Raw genomic sequence first — 25,988 nt, forward strand, 5'->3', positions numbered from 1 at the left:
AATTATTCCCAGCGATTTGTCATCGCAGGCCGGTTCATCGATGACAAATCACCGGCACCCGCACTCGAGTCCGAAGCATTTTCGATCGTCGAATTTGAACTCGTGCAAACCGAAGTCAAGGTATTGTTTAGACAGATCTGCCCACCGTCAGAATCACCAAGAACCGGCTGTTCCCAATTCCGGCTGTAATACTTGTCAGCAAAAGGCGCAGAAGTCTAGAAAATCACCATCGATAACAGTTATTTGCAACAAAAACGCCGATCGTCAACGATCAAGGGCTGAAACGGACCTCGACGAACAATGCAAGCGATCTCCGTCCGTCGATAAGGTTTTTTTTCTTTATTTCTTGTAACCGAACGAAAATAATCTCGGAAAAATTTAGTTCCAGCTTTGGTATGTTTTTTGTTTTTTTTTTTTTAAGGAACCAAGTGTAAAATCAGATCCCAAAATCGTTAACGGAATCGAAAGCAGCGTATCGTTAAACGCGTGGATGGACAAGACGCAGGATGAATTTGACGTGTTTGCGAAGAGCGTTGCCTGTCAGCTGAGAAAAATGGACATAGAGTCGGCGGTTATCGCCCAAAATCAAATTCAGAACGTTCTCACTGACCAGCGGCTTCACAGAGCTGTACGTTATAGGCAGTCAATTTCGTTCGTTATTCATTCGTAAAATTTCTTTTACATACAATGCATTTATCTCAAGTTTTCTCGAAGGGGATCTTTTCACGCCATCGCCCTTTACTTCAGCACGCAATTTTTTTCCCTCGATCTCGCGTAACGATAAAGGATGACACAGTGCGAAAACTATCTTTGGCTTCTTTTTTTTCTTTTAACTTTACTTTTTTCTTCTGTTTTTTGCGACATCTTATCTCAGAATTGAATAATCAAGAGCGCTTACTGACACACGGAATACTCCGAATTTTTTGTCATTCAACAGCAATCCATCAAACCGGACGAATCGGAAATGGAGGATCTTACGTCAAACAAAAAATTATCCACATTCCAGCAGTCTGTTACTCCAGTGAAATCTAAGTTATTCAGACCGGCAGGATTGTCGTCCAAACGCCGTCTGGGCTCGTCGAAACCAGTAAGTTAAATAATAAAAAAAAAAAAAAACCTTGGGCGATTCAATAACGACTGATCGTTAAGTGAATTCTAATGGTTAAAAACGGAAACACTTTACGGAGAATCAATATATTCCAAACGGTGATCTTCCACGTATTTAGAATGTCCGGAAAACCGAAATCCTCATCATCGGAAAACCGCGGATGCGTGGGTCAAGCATAATCGGGAAACAAGCGCTTCTGCCAAATTCTGCGTTGCAGCGTAAAACAAAAAATGTATAATTCAATCTGTAGTCTTGTGCGATAAAAGTTGAAAAATTTTCTCAAACATTTGTATCGCCGTATGAACAATTCGCAATAAATCAAAATACCTAACACCGATCTCGCTGATACTTCCGATAAATGCCAGTCAGTATTATTCCTTTCGTTTCTCTTGTTACAACAGAAATATCTCTGAGTGAGAAGATGAAACAAACTTCAAAGTCTGAACTCTCGACATATTTCTAAAGAGTTAACTGAGTCCGCTACAGTAACTTTCCTCTTCGAGTAACACCATTTTCTTCCAGTTGACAAGTAACTGCGACAAAAATTACGACAACATTTGAAATAAGCATCGTCATCCTGGGGAGTTTGTTGAGTTTCACTCTACAATTGCTTTGTTGCTCTTTCGAATTGACGCTGTGAATTTGTCAGGTGATTTATCAAAGGAATTGAAACAGAGCATACTGCAGTTCAACGAGGAATTACATTTTTACATCAACATTTTCCGAATCCAATTATATACGCCAATTTGAAGAAAAAAAACCTTTCAGACTGTCTTCACAGCTTCGTCATGAATTTGAATAAAAACAGCCACTCCACTTTTATCTTGACATGTATAGAAAGAAGAAGACGATCGATCTCATGATAAATAAATTGTTTCTAAAATATACATTTGAACCCGACAAACGGAACAGATTCGTGTAAATATAAGGATGATCCTTATTCGGTACGGTTCGACGGGAATTCATACCTGAGGATCTACGTATATACTATGTTGTGAAAGTCAAGTGTGGTCGGAGAAATAATTGATAACGATCAACCAATCTACAAATCGTTTAATCCGTGAAGGTTTAATCGTCGGGATGTTAAAGATTGGTCATGGACCCGAAGGAATTTGCTCGTCCCTTAAGCGAAAGCTCGCCTCTGTATCCCTGACTATTATTACAACGAGAGCTTGAACAACACAGCCTCAAACTTCGGGGAGAGAATATTAGTAAAGCCCGTTCCTGAGATTCTGAGGACTCTCAAGTCAGCCTTTAGCTCTGAGGGGTCGAACCGCTGCTGCCCTTGCTAAAGGGATTGTTGCGGAATTTAGAGTGAAGCGACAAAGCACAGCAATATATCCACTGTTGCCTAGCGCGCCCTCCCAGCTGCTATTTCGAGAATGCGTTAGATTGCCGTACAAACGATCTACCGATGTACAAGTGCCGGTGTAACTCTACGCGAATTCACAACACTCGGCAAATTTGCACAACTCGCAAAAGTAAGTACCCTGTTAATTGTCACCCGATATATCCGACGCTCGAGTAGTTTCAGGCGTATCTGCGACAAATTACTCGCGAGGTCTGATATATCGATAGAATTTGCTCATTCGTCGTACGAAGCGGCCAAAAACTTGAAAAATTCGGGACGAATTGCGACCAGTTTTTAAAATTTATAACCATGTTTTACAGTTCGAAACTTGCTAGTTGAGTGCATGATCAAACACGAATCGATCTGATTGTAAATATCATATAAAAGATAATAATGGAGTTCGCTTTATGGATATAGAGAGCTCTTCGTTAGAGTCAAAGTCCTCGGCTATGTGGGGTAAAGAGAAGTTATTTGTCAGGGGAAAATCCTCGCGGTATTTTTTTTTCTCTCTCTTTTTCGACTGCGGTACGAATATTACTGATATATTCATGCGCGTAACCACGTCGACCACCGAGGATCGCAGAGGCTGACCGAAATAAAAGGTTGGATTTTTCCATGGTTATGGGGAGATTTCAGAACCCTTAGTACGGTCAGTCCGGAGTTCAGGTGGAGCAAATACCGCATGCATAGATACTCGCTTCCTATTCGTTTTGGATAGAAAAAAAAGAAGAAAGAAAGTTCAACATACATAGGTATGGATCCGCGACTCTCTCGGAACAATCTTTATCGCAACGTCGTTCTGCGCGCTGTCTATTCAGGTTCGCGGTCATAAATATTGGATAACGTTCAATCCTCCTTTTATTTCAGTCCGCAGGATCTTCCCTAGGCATGGCGCTCTCTCTCTCTCTCTCTTTCTTTACGGTTATATTCTCTCGCCCTTAGAAATACAAGCGCAGAAGACACGCAGAACCTCCGTCCCGATCTACGTTCAACGGACGTCGTATAAGATACTGTCGGACAATATTCCCGACTGCGGCCTAGATGCGAATATTCGAGAGGGTTGTAAACCGACCTTACCAAAATTAATATTCGATTTTTCTGCGAAATTCAGCTCTGTCAAAGTATCGGAATTACCATTGAATAACATTTCTCCATTTACAGGGTTACTTTCATTTTTTTCGTCTGCAAGAATTAATAAGAGATAAAGAAAAAGAATATGGCCAGGAACATCTTAATACGCACGTAAAAAATCTCTGAGAGCTTTTTGTTGCTTCCCGTTCTTCTTCATCTCTAACAAACTAGGTTACTCAATGAAATCAAGCCCCAATTCAGAAACATTCTCCAGAATTTATTTCTAATAATTCCGCTTAACCGCGCCAGTAAAGTGTGAATTCGGAAGTGATTTTAAAACGAGTTCAACTCTTTTAACGATATTGACGTGAAAATTATCACGGCGACCGAATAGTAGAGACGGGTGACTGACTGTTCTGAAGATTGCTTTGAGCTTTGATGCGAAAATTTGTCCCAAAAATCTACGATCAGTCCTTTCTCAGCCGTCAATAACTTCGCAGAGCCAGAGTTTCGGCCGACCGGGTCTAGCAGCGAGAGACATTCGACTCGACCCTGGCCGCAGTAGTAGAGCCAGTGCTATCGACCGGCCTGGGGGACCGGCGGCGTTAGTATGCCAGTGGAGTAGGACTGCGAGTGGTCAGACAAGGACGGTCGGGAGAAGAGTTAGGCCGACGCGAGAGTGCGAGGGAGTAAAAACGGCATAAATTTGACACGGTCAATAGTCTCGAGGAGCAATGAATCCCATCGGAAACAAAGAAATCCGTTATATATTCAGAGGCCGATAAAGCCGGACGGAATGTAAGAAGAGGAAAAGAGAAAGAAACGCGCCCAGGAGGGACCACTTAGTTCCTCCCCCAGAGATACGTAACGTGTACCTACACCGATATCAGCGAGGAGATTTTCTTTCCTTTACTTCGTATTTAGGTACGTGAAATACTATGTCGCGCGAGTTTTTTTCAACGCTTGCGACAAAAAAAAAAGAAGAAAAATCGAGCTTCGAGGAAAAAAGACCCGCACTGGCAATCACGTGTGAAAAACAAATGTACGAACCGTTAGATGTATACTTTCTTCTAGATCTTTGTTATTTCCGCGCCGTAAAATGTGGCATTTTCTTTCTATTTTGACAGTTGACTTTGGAATATCAAACGGAATAGGAATGTTGCAGGTAAGGAAATCTGATTACTTTTTGAATCGTTGATTTATTCTTGATTCCTTCGATTGGAACGAATGTAGCTTTATATGTTCGGAGGATAACTTTTGAGTAGCGTAAAACGTGACCCTTGTATCGCGTCCCAGTCTCGAAGGAAGATAAAAATAAACGAATAGCTATAAATAGAATTTGAAGAGAGAGAGCAAGCTGTTTGCTTTCAGATCGACCGGGGACACAAGTGGAAGTTTCGGTCACTGGCTGCGCGTGGATAAATCGGTTAAGCTTTTCTCTTTGAAGTTCTCTGGCCGTGATCGAGGAGTAGAAAATGAGAGATAGCGATGGACCAACGTGCAGAATAGAACGCGCGGGCAAAGATTGGTCGAGCGAAAATCCGGGAGGGAGAGATGTTAACAGACTCCCCTTGTTGGTTTCGGGGGTTTGAATCGGAGACGCGGGACTAATAGCGTGTTAGCGTTTCGCCCAGGCTCAAATTGGGAACTTGAGCTCTGAAAATATACCCCTGCGTTATGAATCAAACCGCAGGTATATAGAAGTTGGCGTTCCGCCGCCAATCGCATTTTAGTCCACTCTGAAAATTTCACATCAAACGCTTCGCGGTGCGTCACGCATCGATACGAAGCGGTGTGCTTTAGGTTCGAAAAAGAAGGAATACGCTTCAATTTATCCGACCAACGTAGGCACGGTTTGACTTTTGATTTTGTTTTCGTTTTTAGCCGACGTCGATCCAGAGCTTTCGAATTGCTAGAGTCAAAAATAAAACCGAATTCGGGAGGGATCGACGGCTAAGATTTAATCACGATATTCGCAGGATTCACTCGGGAGAGAGAAAGAGAGTGGTTCGAAAGCTTCAGACATTTCGTAGGCGCCGGTCGAGTCTGCCTTTTATAAAGCTCGTCGCAAATATCGACTAACGAAGGCAATGAGTGGCTGATTGAAAGTACGAACCCGCCTCGGCAACAATACAGTCAAATTGTTTGCTTTTCTCTTTTCTCCCAAATTGCTGGCTGGAAAAGAAATTACAGGCGTGTGTGTGGGATATTTTTTTTTCTCTCTCGTCTGACGAGGAGAGAGAGAGAGAAAAACAAGTCGAACCAAGATCGATACGGGCCGATTTTTTAATCAGTCACATCGTACGTGCAACTCGTTGCGAGTTGAATCGAGACGACTGCAGCTTTGCAGCGAGGTTCTTTATTCTCTTCGGCCGATTATACGAGCTCTGTGAGAAAATTGATCTCTACAGGGAATATTATAGAAAAATAAACCCAGTCGGCACTTTCTGTTCACCGGTTCCCGTATTAGCTACGAGCTCTTTATGTACCCAACCGACATTGCTCTTCTATTAACTTTAACGGGTTTTCTATCCTACGTATACCTACCGACAGAAAAGTGGCTAATAACCATGGGGTATAAACTTTTTTTTACCTCTATTCAATCATCGACGATGTTCAGGCTGCTTTTGTACGATTTTGCTGAAAAAGCAACGTCTCCAATCTTTCTACTTAAATAAAATATATAGGTACTTTCCCTTCACAAGGTTACTAAACTTTTCGAGGATACGACAATCAGAGAAGTACACAAAATTTCAATGGCAATTCAACGAAATTTTTTCGACCCAAGAACGATCGATTACGCTGTTCTGGATAGTTTTTGAGTCCTGAGACTATTTCAACTTAATTTATCGATACAATTTACGCAAAATTAGGCAGTTCCAATTAAAATTATTTATCGTATTTCGTCTTGACTAAGCACGATGATTACGCTTTACCGAACATAGAATCAGTCTTCGAATCGTCTCCACTTGATCCAGAGACTCGATTTACGCGAAGCAAAACGTTTCATTAAAAATGATTTTTGTACAAGAGACAGAAGCGAAAAACGAACCACTGTTTTCATCAAATTCGCTTTCGTTCAACTTACTATTTCTTATCTTATATTGCGCTTGTCTCACTTACTGTAGTCGAGCTCATCGTGTTCAGCAACGTATCCGTACCCAGTTGCATTGTCGACGTGTAAGTCGGGTCTGGTAGTCGGTGAAGCCGGCGTCGTGCTCGAAACTGTTTCCAGGTCCCCGGTCATACTCGAGTCACTGGCCGGAGGCGAGAGGGAGGAGGACAAGGGGGACACCGAGGACGAAAAGACCATGCTTTCCGTCGGCATGACGACCTCCGTCGACGTTAGATTGCTCAGAAGATGTCGCAGCATCATGTTTCAGAGGACGGATATCAGCTTGTGTTTCTTGTTGTTGTTGGTGGTTGTAGTTAGTCAGTTAGCGTCGAACAGAAGCTCGGGAGAGAGACATGAGCATCAAATTACGCAGTTTCTCCTCTCGCGAACTACCGCGGTAAATTTTTTTTTTTTACTTTAATCACACATTCACAAAAATCCGATGCTTTTCGTATCCTAGATTTTGCTCCAAGTCACGACTATCCACTTTCACATCACGCTTTCATAACGCACGTTCACTGATTTGTTCAACATTTTGCACAAAACTTCCGAGGCGAAATGAGCGCGGACCGATCATGCCGTGCCTATTTTTATTCTTTCGGTCGGAGATCGGTTGATCAATTCACACCAGTCATTATTTATTTGATGAATAGACGCCGATTTATGCTTATCAGCAACGATCCGGTCCGTCGATCGCGACGCGACGCGTCGAACTGACGATCGGCTCGAGCTCGGGAATCGTCAACAATAATTCGCTCATGTCACGTGACCTTCGAATCCCAAATTTTGAGTAATCGATACCAGTGTTTACTTCACCCGATTGAAGGACGCTTACGGTAAATAAATACGATCACTACACGACTGCCTGTCTCATATACACGTAACTTTGGCTACGCGAAAACACAGCCAATCAATCACTATTCTTAAACAGTAGAATAATTTGATCACAGCGAATCAACGCTAACAGCGAATGATCGTTTATTTAATGATAATAAAGTTTCATATTTTCACTACTCTGTATCTCTTCCTCTTGATCAACTGCCGTTGTTCTGAAACAGAGAAAAAGAAAAAGATATTTAGATATAACGTAAATGAGAGATTATCTTGATTAATAAATATATATTCAAGCACAGATCCGATCGAAACTTGTAACAAGAGTTTGAAAATCAGGCTCGTAGCATCTCGAATGCAATGGGGTAAAATTTTCCCGTAAGGGAAACGCTCCGATCTCGGTTGTGTGATAAGGCGGCGGTAAATGGAGTTTTGATTTAAATCAGTTACGTGCAAAATCCGGTTAATCATTTCGCACCGACTAGGTGTGTGTGTGTGTGTGTAATCTAACCACCCATTCACTTGCGAGATTCGGTGCAAGAGCAGGTCTCGTAAGTTTTCGCACTCTCTTTAGTATTTATCTTTCGTTTGTCTCGTTATTCGCTTACGCTTTCCGCTAATATATGACCTCGTGATTTTATTTATGTTGCATTAACGGTCGGTACGTGCTTTCTTGAAGTTCGCAGATAATATGTCTAATATGCCTAGCTGGTTATACGTATTTCGCTCCAGCTCGTTTTCAGAAAGCCCGGTCAATGAAATTGAGAAAAACGATCGTAGTTAGTGTATGAACGGAAGAAAATTTTCAGTTCCAGAGGAAACACTTCGCCGTATTACAGTCTAGGTAAAAAAAAAACCTTAGCTCCGGACTTGAGAATAAATGTTGCAATCATATTGAAATACACGTTGGTAATTGATGCTGCGAAAAATCAAACCGAAGCTGTAATATGAAGTAATCAGATACATCAGCAAACATTGATTGCAGATTTTTTAATTCTTGTCACCCCTCATTAGAATACAAAATGAGAAGAAAAAGAAAACAGAAAATAAAAAACAGGCAAATAAAAAAGGAATGTTTGAATAATGCCAAAATCCATAACAAATTCAATTACCAGAACGGAAGAAAGAAACTAAAAAAACAAGAATTCGCAACTGCGAAAACCGGAAACTTGTCGGTAGGTAGTTCTGCAGGTTGATTACTGATATAATCCACTCTACCAAATCTCGACAATATCTGTCACTGCGCTCCCGCTAATGGACTGAGTTTAACTGTCCCCGAAACCATCAGATAGGACATATTCGATAATTAAACTTTGCCACTGTAGTTAGCGGTTGTAATTCCGAGTGAAATCCCCCGGCGTGTGTAATAATGCTGTAGCCTTAGAATTCTGCGCCAGGAAAATTCATCGAAACAGTTGTGCCAACGAAACGAGACTGTGATATTCACTGATACCGTGCATTCGTAAATGTGTGGTTAGAAAATTTGCTGATACGACGAAAACTTACGTCAATCGCTGTTATATCGTCGGCTGCATCGATCAGTGCTGCAGCGATAATCCTCCAGCTGTGCGAATTTGTCAAAATGGCCAATTTTCATCTTTACAATATCATATTTACATGGATGGGGCTTCTCCATAGAAGCGGAAAAAATGTCGAGCTACGCCCTTTCGCCGTGGCGCAGAACGGACCTGAGAGCTTCTCCGGACATATATTTGCCAAACAAATGCGTATAAACTACGCGGCTTTTCCGGGCTGCACGTGTCACTCGTGAGACGTGATTCGTCACTGTCTCTCGGCAGCCGCAATTTCGGTAGAATCCGTGGATTCGGCATCCGCAAAAAGCCCCACGCATTTCCATTACAAGCTAAATGAATACCTCCGCTACGTCGGAGTATATACTTGTAAGTGTCCCGGGTTAGCTCCTGGATTGGTTTATTCATGTAGCGGAATACAAACACGACGGTGCAATCTAATAGACTTTTCATGGAAGGGAAATTACCAGGATTCGGTAAGTGTCGGTCAGGAGGGCTTGAAGGTGATTCTTAGTCGTAATATCCGACAATGAGTACGTAAATAATTCGATGCTACTGAAAGTTTTGTGGATGGGAGTGGAATTGATGTTCGTTGAAAATTATAAAATCTCCAGAAACTGTCGAGCATACCCTTCGAAAAATGTCGAATCATTCTCGAGGTCGATGAGAAAATTATTATTTCATACAACAAGTGCTGTGATCGTATATTTTCAGTTCCTTCGACAGTGTCGATCAGTCGGCAGCGCCTTGATTATTACACAAACCGATTTGTTAAAAAAAAGTTTTTTGAATGACCTCTTTGATTTTGGAAAAATTTTTCCATCGATTTCGAAAAATGCCATACTTAATTATTTCACACGCTGTCGGTACCGGCGCGTATAATTTTACGAGAGAAAACGATTGCGACGAGTCCCGAGATTCGCGAGCAGACAAGCTTGTATCGCTAGCGTTTGCATCTCCTTCTAAAAGAACTTATCTATTCAACTCTTAGGACAGACAGAGTGAGAGAGTGAGAGTGAGAGAGAGAGAGAGAGAGAGAGAGGGTAAGTGGTGAAGAGCACTTGAGCGTGAAGCAATTTTACTTTAACGACTTACGGTGCATCTTATCGCCGAGATGCCTGCACCATCCCTCAACGCGTCTCCTGCAAGCGCGTCCTGTTGGAATTTTTTATTTTCAATTTAACCCCGTGTAAAATTTACCTTCTTCCCGCCTTAAACTTTTGATTGATCATCGACCCTCCGGCCGGCAACTCCGGGGACGCATGATCGCTGTGTAAAAAACACATCCGTTATAGCGCTAGTGTAATTATCTCTCTTGTATCCATGGCGTCCCCTCTTTCCTGCAAGTGCGCGTTTGTTCCGATAACGTGGAGAAAAATCTGCCGTCGGTAACTCGACTTATTGTCTCTGGCGTTCACGTTACTCAGTCGAATAAACAATCGTATAAACGTTCCACGCGTCCCGCGCACCTGTCACACCGAATTATACGCAACGGAATTGTTGCGGAAAGTTGGCTAGGTAATAGGTACCCGTTTCTCAGGAGCGTGTAGTAAAATCTCGACGATTATTTAGGGGGAGCAATATGGGGGGAGGAAGGGATTCAAGGAAATTAGATTTCGCTTCCGGTTCGGAGAGCGTTGAATATAATCGAATTGATTATCGCGGTATCGTCAAAGCCACTCGGCCAGCTCTGTGAAATTGAGAAGAAAAACTCACGGCGATATTGTAGCAGCCAGACGGCGTTTGTTTATATATTTTTCAATATCGACTTGGTTGGGCTGATCGTTACTGGATTTTGAATAATGCGGCCACCTAAATACGCTGTTTATTTTAATTAAACTGTTGTCCGTATAAGTTGCATTTTTCGAGACATTGTTTACTGCGTTATAAACTTTTTTGTAAAAACAAACGTTTATGAGATTAAAAAAGAGCGGCTGTGCTATCCTTTGAAGAATTTATTATATTAAAAAATACCCCAAGCTCATTCATGTGTAGAGTATTTTTTTTTCGTGGCTCTGATAGAATTGCATAGATATTTCTTTACCACGTAAGAAATCATTTTGGCTCGTTTCCGATTATTTGAAAATCGCACATTCGCTGTAGACCCAACGAATTCCTCCGTGAAAACCTAGAAATTTTCCACCCTCTAGAGCTGAATGGTTTTCCCGTCTCGTTTCAAGCGACCATATTATTATTCAGATTGCAGAATGTGTCATTTCCAGAGAAGCGGCACCTCCGTTTTCCTGAGATTCCTCTTTGACGAGTCGTTTTGCAATTAGAATAATTATTTCTCACCTTCCATTAGAGTCACATGCCACAGGCAGAGATTGCGAAAATTAGTCAACAGCTGGGGGAGCGAGGTTAATTCACCCAAACCCTAATTCTCTCCACAGCGCAACATACACGCGAGCTGTTGGAACTGTCCCTAATTTTCTGGAATTAGACAGGCATTGCGTAAGTACCAGTCCACTCTTACCTCGTATCGTCATGCAGGGCGCGTCGACCTTTCACCCCTTGACAAGTCGTTACCCCGATACAGATACGCAGATTCCAATGAACGAGATCTTATCGGCGAGTGGAATTCCAGGTGTCTCTGTTGGACTAAGTCGAATTTTCAGCATATAACCACCCTGGAAACAGGTCCAAGGACGTTGCCTCAACGATTCGCGAAAAATATCCTCTCTCCGGCGCGGTGAAGAGCTCGACTGAGAATTGCCGGCATTTGCAAAAGCTTTTATTCATGTCCGCCCGGCGTGGCTGGAAATTAGGCATAGGAATACCGAGATCTCGTCGGAAGTAAGCGTGGAAGAAACTAGGCGGCTTATTGTTATTCTCAACTAGCCGTCTGTGACCACAACCAAAACGTCGCGGGAAGTCGGAACAAAAGATGTCGCTTTACGGCCGGCCCTACGTCCGTACCCTCTTGTATCCGCAAGCTTGCCTTTCAGACCGTGGAAGAGCATTGTTTTCTCCCCCTTTGAACCCCTGCCGCCATCGGGGTAACTTTTCAACTCGGTAAACTCGAGGTTTGCTCCTCAAGACTCTAGAGCTATCGATCACTCCATTCGACATCCTGTAGCTACCTTCCTTCTACTCTCCTTCGCCCAAGGTGACTTCCCAGATCTATCCATATACGGGGCTTTTTGTCTTTAGCAATTTTTCATCCCCCCCGACTTTTCACGTGATATTTTATTTTTCCGTTTTAGTTCATTTTTCAAGAATCGAGCGAGGTGCAGTGACTCTTAGAAAATAGAGAGCTTCTTTTTTCAATTCCTGATTTATTCACGCCGAAAAATTTCGCCCCGTGTACAATAATCGGGTCTGATTACTGCGTAGAGTTCGTTACTTTTCGAGTTTGATGACTGATTTTTTTCCTAATGCCACACGTCTGAAACACACGGTGCGTACAACAGCTATCGGGAGAAAATAATCTTCTTGTCAAAGTACAGGGAGTTGGTGAAATATGCAGTAGGTGTATCAGAGGAGCAGGAATGAGTAAAAGCTTGAGAATGCGGAGGCGGAATATGGATGGTGAATAACTACCTTTCGGTTGGTCGACTCGGGTCTTGAGATAAATTACGTCGGAGGTTAAGGCTGAGGTTTTAGTTTCTTTTCTTTTCTGTTTTTTTGTAGGACCGGGAAGAGGGGGAAGCGAGGCGAAAAAGGCTCGTGGAGAAAAAGGCAGTGGAAAAGCTCAATATTGTATCCGAAAAATGAGGCCTCATTTTCGACCGACTTAATTTGGGTGTGGGACCAAATTGACGACAGGAACGGAAAAATAAGTTGTAAAAAAAGAGAAAGAAATGAGTAGAAAAATGCAAACGAAACGATGACAGAGCTCAGCGTTCGCAGTTGCAAATGAAAAAATATGACAGGGTTATTTTTATAACCTTACACAAGAAGGTTAAACGTATTATTTCTCCTCTTCTTTGCTCGTCAACCTTCGCGCAAAACTTTGAACAACCGACAAGGCGTCGGCCTGCAGAAGCTCCGTGAAGATGACATCTCAGTTTCATTAAGGGCTGGATTCGTTAATTCCTCCAATGACTGTAAAAACCTCTTGATTAATGCAGCAGGTGCGACCCGGCCGAATGCTTTTTGCGTAGGTACGTGCTTACCTCCGGATTTTGGGGAATAATTAAAAGCCTAGATTATGCAAATCGGGAGTTTCGGGGTGCACGCCCAATTTTATCCCGGCAGGGTTTAACCCGCGTCGAGTAGCGATAAGGCCCCGAGCATTTCGCTTGCATTTCGTCCATTCATCTGCAGTCTGCAGAATGCATCATGTACAGGCAATCGTCGTTCCTCCTGCATTGCCTCATACCGGTACATGCCGACATACGTACACAGGTATGATAGTCGTTGAAATTTCAGAAGGTGAACTGACACGTGCGACACAGAAATTCATTCGCGCTGCCGCGTGATAAAACGTGCCGTGGGATTATCATACAGCATTTTCTTTTTTCTTTACTTCCTTCAATGTGATTGCTTTCTTTTTTCTTTTTGCTTCTCGCTCACTGGGCAAAAACCTCTCCGCTCGTTTTTTCTCGCCTTTTCTTCCGCCATTCCTTTCGGTACCTGACGGGCCTTTATGTTACGTCACTCACGTACCTTGACGGTGACACAGCCTATCCGTGAATTATACATCAGGCAGAGTTAATAGGAACAACGCGACGCGCTCTGGTGTTTAACGTTGAATCGAGGAATTGAGCTGAATTTTTTACCTACAGTGATCTTGAATTGTCTTTTTTTTTTTTTTTTTTTGTCTTTTGCAGCAGTGTTCGGAAAACGCGGAAAATTGCGACGTCTGATCGGATTTAGTGTAAAGTGAAAAATGAAACTAGAATTGAAATTTCTTCTTGAACGAATAATTTCCGGAGTACGCGCTTAATTCTCCTTTGTCAAAAGGGATATAATTTTCGAGCCCATGGGAGCAGCCATTCAATTGATGAGCCACTTCAGCGCGGACTAACGATAAACAGCGTTAAGACGAAGAAAGCGTCTGACAATGCGGCTAATTTATCAAATTAATCCCGCCGAACGTGCGAGGGAACTAATTACTAATTATGCCAATTCTGCTCGCTCCTATCTTCCTTCATTCCCGGCATTATTATCGGGCACCGTTTCTGCCGAGTATACATATTATACCCGTCAATTATTTGGACTATGATTTGAACACCCTCCGTGCTCGTCTACCAAACCACGTGTAATTCACCCGTCCCAACTCTGCGAACGCAGCTCGGTGCGCAACTGAAAATCGAATTGCGAAGCTCTCGTTTCAAGTATATTTTATAAATTGAAAATAAAGAAAGTCGAAGTTAGGGAAAAATTATTCACCGAACGTATTTTTGTCCGAAGTAATTTTCCGGGCAGGCTGCTGGATACGCGCCTGAGACTACACAAGGATTCGTCGGAGAATGTGAATGTATGTCTGTGAAGGTGAAAAAGAGCCGCGACTTCTCGGCTCTATGAGTCCCTGTTACCGCAAGAGCCACCGGGCCGAGACAAGGATCAATATTTTCGCGACAATCGTTCTGCGATAAGCTCTGATTTGGTCGAACAGCTATATAAAGCTCATCGATATATATCCAAGCCCTCTGTGCCAATATCTATTTCAGTTTCAGGCCTCGAGCAAGCTCCCTCTGTTTACACCCATACCTACACCTGTACCTTCTGCACCTGTGCAATAATCAAATAGCAAAACTCCTCTCACGGAAGAACTTTATAGCCGATTTCTCACGCTCGCAGAAAACGTATTCGAGCGAAGTACAATCCGCACGTGGAGGAAATATTCGCGAAAGAATTACTCGTTTATCTGTTGTTTTTAGCCGGCGATTTTTTCCTCAGACTCACTGAGCCTTTGAAGCTTTTCGCAAGGAAGAATCGTGAGTGTATCTCACGATATCTGTAATCCAGTTACAGTTCCCCGTTGAAAGCCAAGTGGCTCGTTCAACTTGTTAGTTTGAGTTTCGGCTCATATTGAACTTTGAAATTTACTTGGGGTTAATTCACCCCGTAAACTCACGAGGATATAACAGGAATCGTTTCAGCCGAATAACGTAGTAACGATCATTTCCCACCTACCGCCTGGGCTGTGTGATAAATTTTTCCTGACTTCAATTTTCAAGCGGTTTTCATCCGCCCGTGTCTACTTCCGTGAAAATCCATTGCATGTATTTTTAACCGAAAATTAGCACACTAAAATCCCGAAGTTGTTCCGCCGGATTTTACCCTCAAAAACTGGTAAACAAAATGAAAAAAAGACCGCGCGGCCGTGCTTCTCGAAAAACGCGATCCTGGCGCCTCGGGGCTTTCCTAATTATAGGGAGGGACGATATTCAGCTGAATCCCAAAGCGCGTTTTTACCATCGACGGGCTCGTTTCACCGGATCGAGCTTAGTGCAGGACCTCAGGTCCACTTTGGTCCATCCCAATTTCCCGAAGAGGAAGAGGCGGTCCAAGTCAGATTATCTCCTCAAGGTGCGCCATGGCACGGACCCTTACTCGTTGGCGTAACAGTATGTAATATCCTGACGGAGGAAGATATAGAGAAGAAGGAAAGGGAAGAGCTGTGACAGCGAAGCTGAGAAGAATCTTCGGCATCTGCAAGTTCTTTCCGCGCGTCAACCGCGGTTAGGAATGTGACACGTGCGAAAAGCGTAATGTGAGAATGTATTTGCGCGAAGAGGCGTACTTTATGCGGCTCGCCGTAAGACGAGCCGAAGGGTGACACCGGTGCTCGATATGATGCGTTCGTAATATATTTCAACGCCACATATTCTTCGAGAGTTAAGGATATCGGTGAAGAACCCGCAGCAGAACGGACGGTTACAAACGTGCCTCGTACTTATCCTGGAAAGATGACTCTATTGATCGTTCATTTCTACGGCTGTCGATTATCGAGCAGGGAAATGACGCGTCTTGCGACCTGCGAATGGCCTCTTATCGGTGAAATCGGTTTTAAACGGCGCGGTTCAAACGGCCGCCATACTCGGTGTCAACGACAATTGCAAAGTGATTTTTTAACACTCCAATAACTTGAAGCCGTGGGGCGAAATGAGTACTTCGAGTTTTATCGTGTCTCCTTGTTTAAGGCTTGAAAACTTACCGAGAAAAAATTTAGGAATTGGGTGTATAGGCTGAAATTGAGTTGTAACGGATGAAAGAATCTTCCACGAATTTATTGAAACCATATTATTACTTTTCAGATTTTGATTAGATACGCTTTACTGAATTTTATATCGTATCAAATTTGATCAATCATCTGTAATCGCTTTCCAGTTGATTAATGTCGACGTGCTCGTGCAGTTTATAAACAGAAATATTGAAGATTCATTCTGCGTGGAATGGTTCGAACAAGTTAATTCACTGATTCTTGATCAGACTTTTAAAGTTGACCAAACAAGTTGCTGAAATTCGAGATTGAAATTACGAACGTCGACGAATTTAACATTCACTATAAATACCGAATGAACGGACATTTCCTAAAAACGAACGTTAAAAGTGGAGTCACGCACTCGATGACTAGAAATTCTAAATTTTCAAAGAGAAAAACAAACGTTTCTACGAGCTGAAAAATACCTTAGACAGAAAACTTGTCCATCAAGTTAAACTACGGTACTTCGCATCGATATACGAGGGCTATTACCACATTCTATTCACTTCCGTTTCAAACTCTCCTATTTTTCCAAATGTCCGTTGAAGTTATTGCGAAAAAAGTCCCGTGCGACGAGACGTAAAAAGGTTTCGTACACCGAAGCTGCTGCGTATCACTAGGCAAGAAGGAGAACGAGATATAACAATAAGTGTGTGTACGGAACGTGGGTCGATTACGGGCAGCGGTATATCGTTTACTTTCAATTCAACCATATGATCGTTTCGCTCTATACCCGCCTACGCTTCGGACGTATATCCACCTTCACCAATAGCCTCGAATAAAATTCATTTTACGAACCGCGTATGTAAGAATGAAAATGAAAAGGAGCAGCGGACGCCGATATGACTCATGGAAAGGCAAGGGGTAGCAAAATATTAGTCTAAGAAATTGGAAAAAGTGTGGAAGGTGATTTTAAAGACTGAATGTGTTCTTCGCAGCCGATTGCATATCAAGAAAGTGCTTCTGTAATTCGATCGTCGATGTTGAATTGTTATCATTATTCCATATTTAGAGACATTCCGGGCTGTATCTCTGCGGGCAATGCTTCGAATCGCTCGAAATTTGGACAGGACGTTGATTTTGACGTGAGAAGTACGCGCATCGAAGCTGGTTCAAACAAATTCACTAGCGAAGATGTTTCAGTCTCGAGCGCTTCCTAACCTCACCTTGACGCACGAACATCAGAAAGGCGGGGCAAAATAATAGACGGACGGTTCCGGCGGAAGTCTTCGGGCAGTTTAGCCAGTTTTCGACAAATACGGAGAGACACCGGGTACCAGCCGACGTCGGATGAACAATATCCGGTGAAAATGTTTGCAATAAGTCTGGAAAAACAAGTTCTCATAGCCGGTGGGGTCGCGTGGCGTCGATAAGCCGGATATTGAGGTTCGCGAGAGGAGCTGGTAGGTATTCCAGGTCACGCCTAATTGCATCACGACCGAGCGGAAGTAGTCCTGGGCAAGTAGTAAAACCGCCTGCCCGGGCGCATTGATCGGCCATAAGCGATATCCATTGGATAAAATAATGCCGGAAGAGTAACAGTTTCTGAATAGAGTGGGCACTAATTGTAGAGCTTCTTCGCCCGGAGCGAACCGGCGGAAAACGTGAGCTTGCAATGAAATTTTCACTATTATTTCGCAGGAATAATTTTCATCGAGCGTTGCCGTGCGGCTTCCGCCGATATTCGTCCTTCTTATTTCGCAGGATTCTCGCAGGCTGTTAATGCGCGTGGAATTTTGCCTCTTCTCATTTTCGCGTATTTCTTTGCAACGTCCTACCACCCCTTGTATGTCTTCTAAGTATATTATGTATTCCAAGGGGAAAAAAAGGCAGTAGCAACTTCTCTCCCACCCGCGAGATCAAAGAGTTTCGCTTTAGTTTAGATTCTATTCGAAAGCGAGGCACGAGCTTATAAAACGGCCGAGATACCATCGCGAACAAGAGCGTATTTCGTTCCGTTGAGGCCAAAGATTGCAGGATAATGCATAAAATCGATACGATTCGCGACTGCCGTTTCGATCACCGGATTCACGAGTTCTTTATTACCCAGCATCCCATTAAAATGTGCAAAAAACGTTACTGGAGACAGAAATAGAATCCTACAAATATCCATGAGAGAATTTTATCCCAAGGCTGTTGAATAGCACGGACATTGAATTACACAATTTAATCATTTTAATTCCGCTTCGAGGAAGAAAATTATCGAGCTTCCAATAACGGAGAATAAGTATATTAAAATTTTATTGAAATGTTTTCTTTATCGTCGCAATTTGTTTTTAATTGACAACGTCGCGCGGCGGATTAACGAAGGGTGAGATAGAGGAAATTTTTACTTGATTATAGAAAGGGTTGAGATATAATCTGGATATATACGGCGATATTTTTAGGTTAAACGATAATTTTACTCCGCAGCTAAATTTTCCAGCTCTAGTCAACCTGAATATCAAATCGTCCTGTTTTAGTTATTACGTATCTAAATTTACACTTACACATACCGTGTACGAAATCTCTCCTCTCCCCGATGTTTCACGCTTATTATAATTCAGCGTTAATTACCGCTTTCCAGCGTACATCAATCAGACAGCTGTTAATTTTAGCCAACGCATGAAATTTCAGGCCACGAATGATTATTCTCGTTTATACAAACATAACTTAATAATGTACGGGTAAAACGATAGAGATTTCTGGACTACGAATTCTGCCGAATCGCGGCTACCGAATGCATATTTTAAAACGTGCTTAATTATGATCCTCGAGTTAGTTCAATGCGGAAAATACGCCCCCTAATGTAACGGCCGAGGCACCAGCCAAAAGACATCCGGCCTCGGTGCTGGGGTTAAGTTTTAATCACGTCCCCTGAGGGGCGCTTCCGCGTACGCTGCACCCTTGAGATATTAATTCCACTCCGGAATGACGAGGGGCCGGGATCAGAGACGGGAGCGAAGAAGACGTTGCTGGAAGATCCGGCGTCTACGCGTTTGGAGGAGTAAAAAAAGAAGAAAACGAAAAATAGAAGCGTCTTAGCCGTATCCTTAACGCGGTATTCGCGTGATTTCGATACGCACGAATGACGTTTGCTCCAAGTGTTTGGGATCGCGGCTTGCAAACGAGGACCTAATTTCCATTAATACGTGTAGTTAATTAATTTCCTCCTCGCGTACAGCCGTAATTGGTCCGTAAATACGACGCAGACTGACCGTTCCAATTCTCCGAACCACGGAATCTGTACGTTCAGGCGATTCTGCTAGCTTATTAACCAGCAGCTTGACAGGGGTTAATGTTTTATTTGAGAACACCTTGCCGAAATGAAAGGGAATGACGAATCAATGAGACAAGAAATGCGATTGAAAAGTCAATCTGACCATCAAGCATTCCCGTGCAGAACGTTTGAAATGGTATGAAAATTTTTCAGAACAGTGCGTAACTGAGGGTCCTCGAGATCCTGCGGGCTTTCAACGCGAAGAGCTTTTATTTCAGCCGTAGGTAGGTAGGTAGGTACGTATAATGAAGTCGCAGAGACGGGTGGCCCAATATTGTCTGAGGACATTCTGAGGTGAAATTAAAAAATTCTGCATCAAAATTCATTCGGGATCAGATGTTTTTTTATGACCCACGAAAATATAATACCGACTGCTTTTTTTGTTCTACCGGGTAACAACTGTTACCTGAAGTTAAAAATCCTACTTCAAAGAACGAGTGAATTAAAAATTTTCGGCAGGCTAAAAGTCAACAGTAGCTCAGTGATACGATATTAAAAACTCTGCCTACTGAAGGCCAGAGCTGTATTTTATCACCCCCTCAGCACTCGTGCTATTTTTTGTTCCCGCGTTTTATCTAGCGACTGTTAGGAAGCGCGTAGAAAGTGAAACGTTAATTAAATTCTAGAAAACAAAAAAAAAAAAAGAACAAAATCGACATTTCTTTTGAGAATCCGACACTGCAGGGCCTGAAAATAATTTCGCATATCAAGTAAATTCGCAAACCCTATTGCCGAAAGACGTATGTGATAATAGGGTCTTTTTTATGGGTTAAAGATTAGACCAAGATAGAATAGAGAAGTTATTTTTGTGGCCCTTTATTGTCAGCTGGATAAAAAGGATTTATATACGTAGAAAGAAAAGAAGAGTAAGACAAAATGAAAGTGAAAGTGAAAGAAGATAAAAATATGGTTTGATTAAACCCCTCGCATTTCCACGGAGAGTTACAGGGTGAAACGCGATTGGTAGATATTATTTGCAAAGACGGTGACAAGTTTTTTTTTCCCCACCCCTCAACCTGTTTTATTTCACCTTTTATTTAGGGTACACAAAAGGGGGCGAGACTGCAACGGCTTATGAAAGTTTTAATACGAAACAGGCAGCAAGTCACGTTTTAATGTATTGCAGTAACTTTAAAGTTTAAAACGATTCCGTAACTTTCCAACATATTATTACAACATTATGGCTTCCGGTTTAGGCGGTACGCACGACTCACCGACAAATAATTGTACATTCGTTCAGCCAAACGGATGTATCACTTTGATGGGCGGCGGAAAAACAATGCATACATTTTATCGCCGTGAGTAAATTTTTAAAAAACTTTTTTCACGCCATCCGCCAACGAATATTTTTCTTTTTTTCCTTTTACAGCAACAGCGGAGCACCGAAGCACAGACGAATTTCGTACGAAGTGCAAGTATAATTGGAACCAGTCGTCTGTGCATCTACGGCTCCTGTGCACCGTACCAAACGCCTCCCGAATCCCTTCGGCGGTTTCTGTTTGTCATAATTAACTACGTTTCGCTGAGCAATATGTCGGACTGCTACGCTCTCGGCTAATGTTGGCTACAACGGCCACCACCATTCCGCGTTCACTTTGCCATCTATCTTGCCGCACTTGACTTGACGTCAGAGATGTTACGCACCTGCAGTTTCTGTGCCACAACGCAAAGAGGATTGCAATATGCATAATTATTATATTACGGATTCATGCGAAGCCCACGAATATTCCGTTGGTATAAATGAGAAGATAGGATCGAAAAATGTATTTCGTTTTCACCGTTGAATCTCATCTTCCCTTTTCCGGCAATAATTTCACGCTAAATATGACGTTTGTTTGATATCGGAACTCGTAATCCGGTATAAATGTGTTTAAGCTTTTATCGCAATGGCGGAGCGAAGTGTAAGCTCGAAATGAAATTAGTCGAGACCGTGAATCGAGGAATGATTAAATGCCCGGTGTAAAGGCTAATGATATCCGAGGGTTCGTGGAACAAAGGAAGTAATATAATTAAGCAAAATTATCATTTGTAACGAAAGCTCGTGATTCGTACGATTTTACGTGCCTACGTATATGACGGCGTTTTTCTCTTTCATCCCTTAATTCGACCGTTCGTGGGTGTATTAAAATCCCTGCAGAGTTTAACGAATATCGACTTAAATCACCGTCGGATAAAACTTGGAATAATACGAGACTTAGCCCCGCGTTACGAACGGAAACGAGACAAAAATTGAAAATAAAAGTGAACGGATTTAACGGAGTTTAAATTATAACCAACCCCGTTCTCACTGCACTTGAGCAATTCAGCCCGCCAGCAAAATCGCACGAAGCTTTGGCCCGAATTACTGTTGCAGAATTGCATCAAGCCGTTTGTCTGTCTCTGCGTGGCGCTGAGGACGTAATCCCTTGATCCACGGAAAAAGAGTAATATACATATATCAAAATGCTGCCTTGTCGCGTTGTTTTCCAGAATTAAATTACCCAAACTCGTCGCGCGATTCGTCAATCCTCGCGTGTGTTTTCGCTTGAAGCGCCATCGCGGGATTTGGATTCGCGACACGATGATTCGTGTCACAGCTCGTCGCTTCCGCAAACACAAATCGACGGCTAACGATGCCTGATCAACGACAATATATCTGTAACGGCCCTTCGGTATTCCTCATTGCGCGGTTGAAACGGTAGTTCAAATCCCACAGGTACCGGTACAAAATCCCTCTTACCCAGCTGCGGATGTCGATACACGTGAAACACGGGTGAGTAACGATTCGTGAAAAAGGTTAAAAGGGTAAAAGGGCAAACCGGGGAAAATGATACTCGCTGATGGCATTTTTAGTCGGGAAAAATGCGTTTTTCCCCCTCGCGCCGGTCTTATCCGGATGCGAAAAACAGTGCGGTAGCGTTTCGGCCGCCATGGGGTTGAGAGCTCGTTTCTATTTTCACGAGTAAAAAACATTCCGTAACCGATAAAATCAAAATTTTCCAGGTTTTTCGCGAGTCGCGGGATATCGAAAAATTTTTAATAGTCAATCTCGCGTTCGCAGCGAAGGTTCGCGATATTTTGCTTGTAATTCAATGTAACGGCTGAAACGCGAGCGGAAAAAGTAGAGCCTGCTTAAATTCAACGCCGCTTCCGGCACGTGAACAGACGAGAAAGTAGGGAAATTTAATAATTTTCGTACGCATCGAGCCCTGGCGTACGTAAACTTTTTGCACATAGATTAAAACGTGCGCCGGGAATTTCCCTGCTGGCGAATTCCCGGGTAGGCAAACGGCGATCAAGGCATGAGAGGCGATCAGGCAGGGGTTACGAATCCGGGGGAAACCGCCCCTGAATCACTACGAGGAGGATCCTTCCTTTGCTCCCGCTAAGCTCCTCCGAGGACTCGCTGGCGAGGCGCGGAGGCGGAGATGAGGGCTCCTGATTTCTCGTATAATATTCCCCAAATAGGATCTTTCTTTCGATCCCATCGCGGCATCCACGCCGTTGAAACCCCTTCAATATCCCATCCCCATTTTATAGCGGAAAACCCGGGAGCTCGTAATTCGGCAGGATAACGTGCCTCGGACTCGAACACCGACTCGTTGAATTTCCACCCTGTGTTGGGTGTTCGCCAGAGTTTTTATCCGAGTCGAACGCGAGTTATTATTTTGCAACGTTGATTACACACGTCGATTGCCCGCACGTTGTACGGTTGTGAGAGTGGAATGATATCCGTCGATTCGAATTTTCGAATTCAATACAGATATGCCGATTCTGAATAATTTTTCGATACTTCGTGCTTTAGATTTTTAATTTTTTATCTGTGCGCAAATATGTCTTCGGCATCTCGAATTACCGAAAAATCTACGGAAGAATAGTTTGTCAACTAAGAAACTTAGCGATTTCGCCGAACCTCCGTTTTTCATACCATTATTTACGACGAAATAACAGAAAAACCGAGTTCAAAGAACAATCGGCAGAAGAACGAAATACTTGGTTGAAGTTCGCGTGCCGCCGGGGGGAAAGAAACGATCGGAGATATCGGAAGATATAAAAGGTATAGGCGGGAAGGAAGGAAAGCCTTTGAAGATGACATCCGGAGAGGTTGGAGAAACGCGTTAAACTTGACAAACTTGTGAGCCCTCGCTTAATTACATCGGTATGGAACGTTTTACAGCGTCATCTTGCTGAAAGGGCGGCTTCCGTGCGAGAGAAGCAAAGACGAAGTGCCTTCATAAAGGAATACGGTGTACTTTGCTTTAAATTAGGACACTTAGGGGGTTCCCCTGGATCACTGGATGTGAAGGTATGCGTGTACCGAGACATACTCGACATCCGCTACCCCATAGGCTCAAGGTACCGACTTGAAACGACACTCAACCCTGCAGGGTGGGCCCAGTTGAATATCCCGCTTCGGATTTCAGCCCTGATTTTCACGTAAAGTAGGTGAAAATGCTCGACAGGTAAAACCGCCAACCGAACAAAACTCGCGTGCTTTTTGTAATTACGTTCAAGGAACCTTTTCCTCACAGACAGCCCAAAAATAAAATATTGACAATTTCATTGAAGACGGTTCGGCTATCGTGTCAACTTTGGATACTGGTGCGTTCGATTGTTGCGTTTATTAACATTTTAACAACGTCAATTTACGTTTTCCGGTGAAGCATGATTTCAATAATTTGGACGTAACCATAATTTTGCATACCTACAATTGTGCGATTTTTAGAGAATCGATTAACAAAGTTACGTATTTGGCGCTGATGAAAATAACGGAAAAATGTCATAGCTCGAATATTGCTGATAACGGTCGAATTTTTTTCACGGATTACAAAATTATTCCTCGCATCTTAAAGAGATATTGTTTCAATGAAATTTCGTTCGGTTCCCTTTAGTCCCAGCAGCTTACGAATCGTTACTTCTCGTTCGTAATCCGACACTCTTTTGTTTCGAATCTTCGAGAGACTGTGCAACCGATAATCCGACACTTCTTCGCCTGTATGCGATAACCCTGAAAGAAATTGAAGCTGATATTTGGGTTGGCAGGACCAAGAACGCGGCGCGAAGATGAGAACCCGCAATTCGAGTCAAAGGTACGAAACGTTGAACATGTTCGAGACGCTGGAGAGGCTGAAGGGTTCGGAGTGGTTGGTTCTAGTGGTTACAACTTGAACGTAGGCACAATACCGGGATGGACAATGTCGGGATTACAGCGCTCACCCTATCTTGCATTGTTGTTTGACCCCGGACTACGTTCGGAAAGCTTCCCTCGGGGGTGAGCGATACTCCGTCTCTCTCCAACGACCGTGACTCCGATCCCTCTTCCATAGTGGATTCCCGAACACTGCCCGGGCCGTTCGGAGGGCCAGTGAATTATGGAAATGTGTCAGCAACACGGGAACGGCGTGCTGACCGAGCTGCGAATTGATCTTCGATATCGGCCGATCGTTGCGCTAATTATTTTCGACCCTTGGCCACGACGCTTAAATTCGTGCTCACCGTCTGACGGCTGATCGACGGAATGTCTCGAATTCCACTGTCTTCGCGCGCTGTCTATGATATTGCGATAAAAATGCAATCGCTCCCGTTCCATTTCAATTATGTCCCCGGTAAAAGGAACCCTCGCAAATGCGGCGGTCCGATCGTTCAACATCCCGTCTGCCCGATTTCCATTGTCCACATCTGATTTGAATTCATACGATAGACTCGCTCGTTCGTTCGTTCAACGCCCCGGCGATACGAGCTTTCTTTGTTAACGCCCCGGATAGCAAAAAATTTTGTTCTTTTACTCGCGCCTAGAACTGCCTGCAAAATTTTCTGCGGCGCTAATTCGGAAAGGAGATAGGTAAAAAGGACAAATACAAAAGAGAAAGGTAGAGGAAAAACTGCAGTCGGTTTACCAGGCACGATTGGTAATAGCGCACCAATTTCAAGGTACGGAGCTTTCACGGATCTTCCGCGTGGGTTCAAGTCTATAAGGGAAAGGTTTCGGCCCCCCCAAAAGACGCAACCTGCTTTGTGTCACAGAAACGGTACCGCGACGCATAATAGGTGAGCAAAAAACAGCATGCAAAGGCTTTGGTCTAGAGACGTAGCGGAGCTTTCAGACGACACCCGGCTGCCTCGGGCAAAGGACGTTAATTAACTCGGCGAGATAATTAGGGAAAGATTTATACAGCCCGGCTGGAGGGATTTGAAAAATAAAAGAGTTGATGGCTAGCTTGATAAGCATCTACTCGGAAATTTACCAAGCCGCTTCTTTATACTTTATAATGTATAATAAGCTTTATTGAAGATAGGCGTCTAGTATTTTGCACAACATCGCAATCTCCCAGCGTAATTGCTCACTCGGCGAAGCTATGAAAAAAACCTAATTCAATTTTCTGTGAGATTCAATGTAAAGAACGAGGTAGTGTCTCGACTACTCAACTTTCAGTTCGCTCTATCAAATTCCGAGATTTTCATTCTAAATATTACAATGACCATAATTTAACCGATGGTATTGCAAGTAGCAGTAGTAATGCTATTTTCAGGTACATGCGTTTACAGATTTTGTAACGAAAATGCGAGGGTCGATTTAAACTATTAA

General features: G+C 43.1%; 1 protein-coding gene across 2 annotated transcripts in view; it reads right to left on the reverse strand.

Annotated features, from left to right (window-relative positions):
* The window catches only part of LOC124176903, a 108,626-nt gene that overhangs the window by 75,843 nt on the left and 6,795 nt on the right, over positions 1 to 25,988 (reverse strand). For both annotated transcript variants that reach the window (XM_046558764.1, XM_046558763.1), the window contains exon 2: positions 6,654 to 7,694. In XM_046558764.1, the coding sequence (XP_046414720.1) occupies positions 6,654 to 6,906 (253 nt within the window). In that variant the 5' untranslated portion in view covers positions 6,907 to 7,694. The remainder of the gene's footprint in view (positions 1 to 6,653; positions 7,695 to 25,988) is intronic.

The sequence above is a fragment of the Neodiprion fabricii genome, chromosome 2, assembly GCF_021155785.1.
Source record: "Neodiprion fabricii isolate iyNeoFabr1 chromosome 2, iyNeoFabr1.1, whole genome shotgun sequence".
Taxonomy (NCBI): Eukaryota; Metazoa; Arthropoda; class Insecta; order Hymenoptera; family Diprionidae; genus Neodiprion; species Neodiprion fabricii.